The sequence below is a fragment of the Penaeus monodon genome, chromosome 9, assembly GCF_015228065.2.
Source record: "Penaeus monodon isolate SGIC_2016 chromosome 9, NSTDA_Pmon_1, whole genome shotgun sequence".
NCBI lineage: Eukaryota > Metazoa > Arthropoda > Malacostraca > Decapoda > Penaeidae > Penaeus > Penaeus monodon.
In genome coordinates, this window is record NC_051394.1 from 53,444,317 (window position 1) to 53,451,816 (window position 7,500).

The window sequence follows — 7,500 nt, forward strand, 5'->3', positions numbered from 1 at the left end:
ACTTCTGAAATACTTCAGTTTTATCCCTTTAATCCTTTCCGAGGTATCTGAAAGCAAACCCGAGCTTATGAAGTTCTCTCCATCAAGAGCTTTGTATTTTCGTCATAATTTGTGTTTTTATCATTCATGATTGAAAGTCCATCTGTTTTGAAAGATTTACTTCATCGAACATTATTTCATGTTTCTGGATTAATTGGAGGCAAAATTAGAGTATAATGCTGGATCTTGCATTATTAAGCATTAGAGTATTAGATATTTGTACATGTAATTTAAATGATTTCAGATATTAATCTGGCTTGAGTTAGTAGAAACATTTATCAGGAAACTGATAGATTATATATGTGGTGAAGTTAATGCACTGCTTAATAATGGCTATAGAGGAAATTCTCCAATGTATAATTGATGAAATTTGCACTATAAACACCTATATATTGCTACTCTTTTACTGTTACTAACCTGGTACATGACTCCTTACAAAATTGACATAAATATGCAAAATCACAAGGCTTGTACTTATACCTGTGTTTGTAGTTTTCAGTGCAGACTTCTCACATAGTTTGCATTTTTTCCCATTCATCACAAAAATTTTGCATATCATTAGAATATCTGTGAAAGTAGAGTTTGAGAAAGAGAAATTTACATTCAGAATATAACTTGTACTTCATGATATAAATAAGAGAAAATAAAAAAAGTACATTTGCCTGTTTTTGCAGGAGGTGAACGAAACTGGGTACAGGTGGTTTGCAATGGCGGTGTTGCAAGCTTACTTGCCTGGCTCTTCATCGTGGACTGTGGGTGCGGAGAAAATCCAGTAGACCTCGTTTACAAATACCGTTGCTCCTGGCTTAGCGTTGCTATTCTTGGTGAGTTCAGTGCTTGTTTGGCCTGGGCGCGATTTGTATAAGTTGCAGTAAACTACTGTTTTGTAGTCTACTTGGCAGAGTTACTTTGTATTATTTTTTTTTTTCTAGAATTGTTTTTTCATTTTAATCTGATATTTTTTAGTCTCTAAACCCTACTTGTTTTATTGTGAATACACTTTATACACTACAGTCATGTATGTAAAGTGAAGTATACCAGATACCAGGAAGTCTCTGCCATCTTGTAGTTTCTGGATAAAAAACAAAATGGAAAAAGTAAAAAAAATGCAACACTGTACAAGTTTTTGAGTACTCGGTGTGCTCTTAGTGGCAATATGTTGCACTTCCAGACAAAAGAGATATTTGTACATGTAATTTAAATGATTTCAGATATTAATCTGGCTTATAAATAGCTAGAAATAGCATTTTTTAAAAGGGGTCTTAGAGATTAATAGTTTATATTATTCCATCTAAAAGTCAGATAGATAAGAAGTGATAATCATTCTCCAAGTCAAGAGATAGATAAAGAGGATTAGTAAGTAATATGCATCCAAATAGACTGCTCTCATAATTCATGCATATTGCAGGTGCACTGGCATGCTGCAATGGTGACACATGGGCCTCAGAGCTGGGGGCGGTCATGAGTTCCGGAGAACCTATACTTATTACGTCTCTTCAGCCCGTACCACGAGGTGTGTACTCTGGCTCACGTCTAGCCTTTTATTTGTTGTGTTGGGAGCCAGTTTAAGAAAAGAGTGTTTTCTTCTTGTAACCCGTTGATGGTGGGAGCATGCACTGTCAGGCATGGGTAAATGTTTTGTTATTATTATTATTTTTCATACACTGATGGCTCTACAAGTACTTAGTCACCCAGGGAGTCACTGTCCCTACCTGAAAGCACCTTTTAATCCCATTCTTCAGAGAAACTAAAGGGGACATTACACAAATCCATGTTGATTGGGTTAATGTTAGAACTGTAATAATTTAAATGAAAAAAATCCCCTAGAATTGACTTTATGGCTAAGCATTTATGGAGCCATCTCTGTGTATAAAAATCTGTATATGTACCTGGTTCATCTGGTGTCAACATTTTTGTATTTTTTTGCAAGTGGATGTATATTGATTAATGCCAGTTAATTGTTTATACTCATAAGTGTGGTTTTTGTGTTTTTTTTGTATCAATTCCCGATGAGTAAAATCAAAACATGGTTATGGTAATTTGTACATACTGTTGATTTCTTTTTTAGAATATAAAAATGAGCAGGGTTAAAAAGATATGACCTATTATAATTCCATATATGCTCCCAAAATCATATTTTTTCTCCATGACATATATGTAAATGAGTTGCACTTATTATGCACATAACTACTGTAGTGTCAGAATAATTTTGTTGTTCTTGTCACATCCATGGTAAAAACAATTTTGTTTTCTGGCTTGTAACATCTTCCAAAAGATGAAGGAATCACTCTACATGCTCTAATAAAACTAGCTGAAAACTGGAGTGAGATAGACTAACTTATGGATGGAACTGAAATAAGAACTTAGTTTTACTGACCATTTATACTCTCAATGAATAATAGGTATATAATAGAAATTGTTCTCACACAGGAACAAATGGCGCTGTAAGCACCTCGGGTATCATCATGAGCCTCTTGGGAGGACTCGTAGTGGGCATCGGGCACTACTTAACACTGCTGATGTTTGTGTCGAGTCCCGTCATGATCTCGGCACCGGCTCAGTGGCCCATAATCTTCGTAGGGGCAGTTGGGGGACTTCTTGGTAGTCTTATTGATTCTGTGATCGGAGCTACTATGCAGTTTTCAGGTATGAAACTAGGTGGGTTGTCCATTTCAGGAATATTATGATGTATGTGTGGCTTGATACCTTGCTGCATGGTTTGCAGCTTTTAAGAAATCTTTATTTATGGTAGGTATGGATGCCTTGTTCTGTGGCTTTTTAAGCTGAGGCAAATTATATTCTGTGCAAGGTAGATGCATGGCAGAATTGTGATATCAAAATCTAAAAATGTATGGTAAATCAAGAACAAGAATGAGCTCTACTTTATGTTGATGGTAATTGGTAAACGAGAAGCACTGAATTACTGTCGAGTTATATGACAGGGTCTTGCTACCTCGAGCTTTCAGGAATGATTCAGGAATTCTTTTCATAAGCAAGTTGCATGTAAATTTTCTGTTAGATTCTGATTGTATCATAGTAATATCTGGAAATTATAGCTTGCAATTTTGACATGGCTTCTGAGAGTACAAATTTAAATTTAAAGCTGCTTTCAGCTTGCTTTGTATGTTAATATGAAAACATTAGACATGAGTGATATGAATTTTTTTTTTTTTTAACTATCATGATCTTTTGTCATAAATGTTTTATGTCACAAGTTTTAGTGAAGAATAGACGTAGAGATATGATTTTAATAATGAATATCCGTTTTATAAAGTGCTGACTGATTTCTTGCTCCTTGCAGGTATGGACTCCAATGGAAAGATTGTTGAGAGACCTGGAGATGGAGTAATACCAATATCAGGCACATACATCTTGGACAACCATGCCGTCAACCTCATAAGCTCTCTCCTAACTGCTCTCCTGCTCCCGAGGATTGCCCTTGTGATCATGTAGAGAGAAATAACTCACAAAATAATGGCGATCTGATTAGTTTAACGTACATCTGTAGATTTTCTTTTTTTTTTACAAAATTTTTCTTCATACATACACAAATTTCTTTCTTGGCAGCTCTTCCGTAGAGGTGCAAGATTAGGGTGACTTTAGGTATATTTTTGGAATTCCTGTTGAGGATATATACTGTGACTGTGATAAGGGCAGCATCTTATGAGTGTGCGTGCTTGACTGAAGTTTGTTTGAGAGGACCCTGCTGTGGAAGTGCATCCCTTTTCATTATGTATGCTTTGGCCAGTGTTGTAGGAGGGACACTTTCCGCATTCAAAAACACTTCTTGGAAGGAGAAAAAGTGTTTCTCTCATTACAGTGGTTGTTTTCTTATTTTCAGGTGCTAAAGTGGGCATTTGGTAGTTCTCTCATCCTGTTTGCATAGATGATAATGCCTCTTTTCAGATTGATTTCAGTATGTGAATGTTACTACTGCGTGTGGAAAAAGATAAGAGGTGTTTGGTGGTCGTTATGCTGTATATAAACTAGAAGATTTTGTGAAGAAAAAGGACTGTACTTATGTATTTTGTTGTTGTTGTTGTTGTTTTTATATATTTATTTATTTATTTTTTGTTAGTATTGACTATTAATATTACTACTATTAATATCATATTATTATTATTATTATTATTATTATTATTATTATTATTATTATTATTATTATTATTATTATTATTATTATTGTCATTGGCACTGATTCTCTGTAGACATCAGTCAATAATAAGTGGGCAAGTATATGTTTTCTATGATATGAAAACAGTATGAAATTGAGAAAGAAAGCTTTGGGAAAAAGGAAGATATGGTAACCTGGAGTTTATTTTGCTTATTGCTTGAAGGGAGATAAAATAGTTTCATTGTTATTTGACAGAGAAAGAATAGTAAAAAAATAGTCAGTCATTTATTAAACAAGAAAGATACCATAGTTTGTCAATAAGTATTCAAAGGGGAGACTTTGGGGTGTTATGTGCTGTTGAACAAAATTGATTAATTCATTATTATTCATGGAAGAAAAAATAGTATAATACCTGTTCAAGGAAAAGAAAATAGTCTGTTATTTGTTAATTGAGAAGTAGGAGAGAAAAGGACTGCTATGTTGATCAAGGAGTATCTAGGAGAAGTATCTAGGAGGTGCAGACGCAAATCAAATTATCAACTTATAACCGGCATGTGTCAGTTGATGGATGATTGATTAATTATAAGGGCTTGCATTTTCCCTCCCGAGCATTTATACAAGATCCCGTATCGCTGACTATGATAACTGTGATTATTGGTGTGTCCCCTGTGGTTGATTACGCTCTTTGTGATTATTGCTGTTAGTACTTGATTACTATGCTGTACAGTGGAGAACATACTCCATGCTATGCTCTGTCTTTGTTAACAGAGGAATGTTTTAGATATGTTCTACTTGTGTTTTGCTAGCTGTGGAGGTCTAGACAGTATCTTGTGATTCTGTGACAGTATTACTAGTGTAGCATAAGTGAGCCTACCAATGCTGAGGGCAAAAGGCAAAGGGCAAGTGAGCATTTAATAATTTCTTAGTCATGATTCTTCGTTTTGCATTTCTATTTACTTAATTTTTCTGTTTGTTAAGTAATGTTTTTATGTTTGTTGAAGGAATTACTACAAGTAGATGCCCTTGAGCTGGTTCAGAGGCTCTTTTTTTATGAATCTGTCATTAATAAGTGGACAAGAAATGCAGCCCTGTTTCCCCTGTTATAAAGTCATTGTATAATCATTCACTTTGGGGGCCTTTTTTGGGGGAGAGTAACCAGATTGTATTGGTGGGATTGCCTTTATTGTATTGGTTGTCATTACTTAGGTTTCACAATGCAATTATGAAATGTTTGTAGCTTATATTGCTGTTATATACTTGTGATTTTTAAAATGTTTTCTAACATCTTGTAAAGGATATGTACAGTGTAGGTACAAGATGGAAGAGTGAATGATTTAAGATTGGAGGAGTGTGTGTAGTAATATATAACACACTCACATTCACACTTGCACTTACACTCACACTCACACTCACACTCACACTCACACTCACACTCACACTCACACTCACACATAGAAAATACATACACACACAGTTACATATGTAATATCAAATGCATATCTCTTGATTTTTATTGGAGGGTGCAAGGCTCTCATAGGTGACATGGTGGCTAATAGCAAAATTTTCTCTTGTTATTTGTCAAATAAGGGATAATGTTCCTGGACATTGAGCAGTAGGGGTGGAGGCCTCAAATCTTTTGTTAAAATTTTTGTTGGGATAGGTGTTGGGTGTATGCCTCCGATTTGCCGATAGAGAAACCGCGGGCATTTTCCGAACTCCCAGGGTACATGTAATTAATACAAAGCACATTTTGAAAGAGACTGCACTTACCTTTTTTAGGTTGAAATAAATAAATATATATATACTGTATATCTCAAGAAAGTTTAATGCTTTAGATAAGTATGTGCATTACTGACCCATTGCTATTATGTCTGAAAATATTGAGTGTTCCATTTTGTAACTGAATACAAAGAATGAAATGAAATATATTTATATTTTTGGTTGAGCCTGTTTTTTCCTTTTATCCCTCTAAGTTAGTGAAAGTCATTTTCCCCCCAGAAAATGAGTATATTAATAATCATCATGGATGATCAATAGGTCTTTAATTTTGTATTTCTTTTTGGTTTTAGGACTTTACTTTTTATGGGACATTATGAACATGGGTTAGCAGAAGAATACTTAGAATATCAGTAAAAACAAATGAGGTAAATAATGAATTTTTTAGGAATATGTAATGACCGTGATGATAGCAATGGTTTAAGATGATGATAAATAATGATCATGATAATGAACTGTAGGATATTGATTGAAATGAATGTGATGTGTATATCATGATGATGAAATAATCAGTAATTAAATAAGTTTGATGATGATTATGAAGATGGTGATATGGCAATGATGTGATGAGGATTATCATGGTGCTCATAATGATAATGATGATGAGGCAAGGTGATGATGACGATGACAATGATGACTTAATGATGATTTATGATGATAATGATTATGATGATAGAGATGATGTTAAATGAATGGCATTTATGATTATGATAGTGATGATTATGATCATTATTATAATGATAATAGTGATAATGATTACAAAGAAATCAAGAATGACTATAGTGAAGTAGTAATGATGATAATGCTAATGATTGTGACTATAATGAGCATGGCAATAACTAAGGTGATAATGATGGTGATGCTAATGATGACATTAATGATGGTTATATACATAACAGTGATAATCATGATGGAAATGATGATGATGATGATGATGATGATGATGATGATAATGATGATAGTGATGATGATAATGATGATAATGATATTGATGATATTGATGATGATGATGATAAGGAGGAGAAAGAGGAGGATAACAATGATGATGATGATGATGATGACGATGACGATGACGATGACGATGACGATGACGATGACGATGACGATGACGATGACGTTGACGTTGACGTTGACGTTGATGACAATGATAATAATGATAATAATGATAATGAACAAACGAAAATCTGGGCATGAACCAACACCCAACGTCATGGATCATTATACTGACAATAATGGCCTCTCCTCAGGACCATTTTTCTAGTGCCATTTTGCCAATGTAAGAGGATCTAGTACGTGGTGTGAAAAGAGAAATTGAAAGGGGGGAGAAAGGGAAGAAGGAAAAGTAAAAAGAAGGAGAAGTGAAGGAAAGAAAAGAAAGGAAGGAGGAGAAGGAGAGGAAGGAAAGAAGAAGGAAAAGGAAAGGGAAGAGAGGAGAAAGAAGGAAAGGTGGGAAAGGAAAGAAAGGAAAGGAAAAAAGGAGAAAGGAGAAGAGAAGGAGAAGAACAAGGAGAAATAGGAGAAAGAGAAAAGGGAAGAACAAGGAGAAATAGGAGAAAGAGAAAAGGGAAGAA

The 7,500-nt window shown here is 34.5% G+C and overlaps 1 protein-coding gene across 2 annotated transcripts in view; it reads left to right on the forward strand.

Annotated features, from left to right (window-relative positions):
• The window catches only part of LOC119577249 (transmembrane protein 19-like), a gene marked incomplete at its 5' end in the record, with an annotated part of 9,504 nt that extends 3,406 nt beyond the window's left edge, over positions 1-6,098 (forward strand). Inside the window, 4 exon segments of one of the 2 annotated variants that reach the window (XM_037924998.1) lie at positions 714-863; positions 1,448-1,552; positions 2,470-2,697; positions 3,341-6,098. In XM_037924998.1, the coding sequence (XP_037780926.1) occupies positions 714-863; positions 1,448-1,552; positions 2,470-2,697; positions 3,341-3,492 (635 nt within the window). 2 annotated transcript variants of the gene reach the window in all.
• Between the last annotated feature and the right edge of the window lie 1,402 nt (positions 6,099-7,500).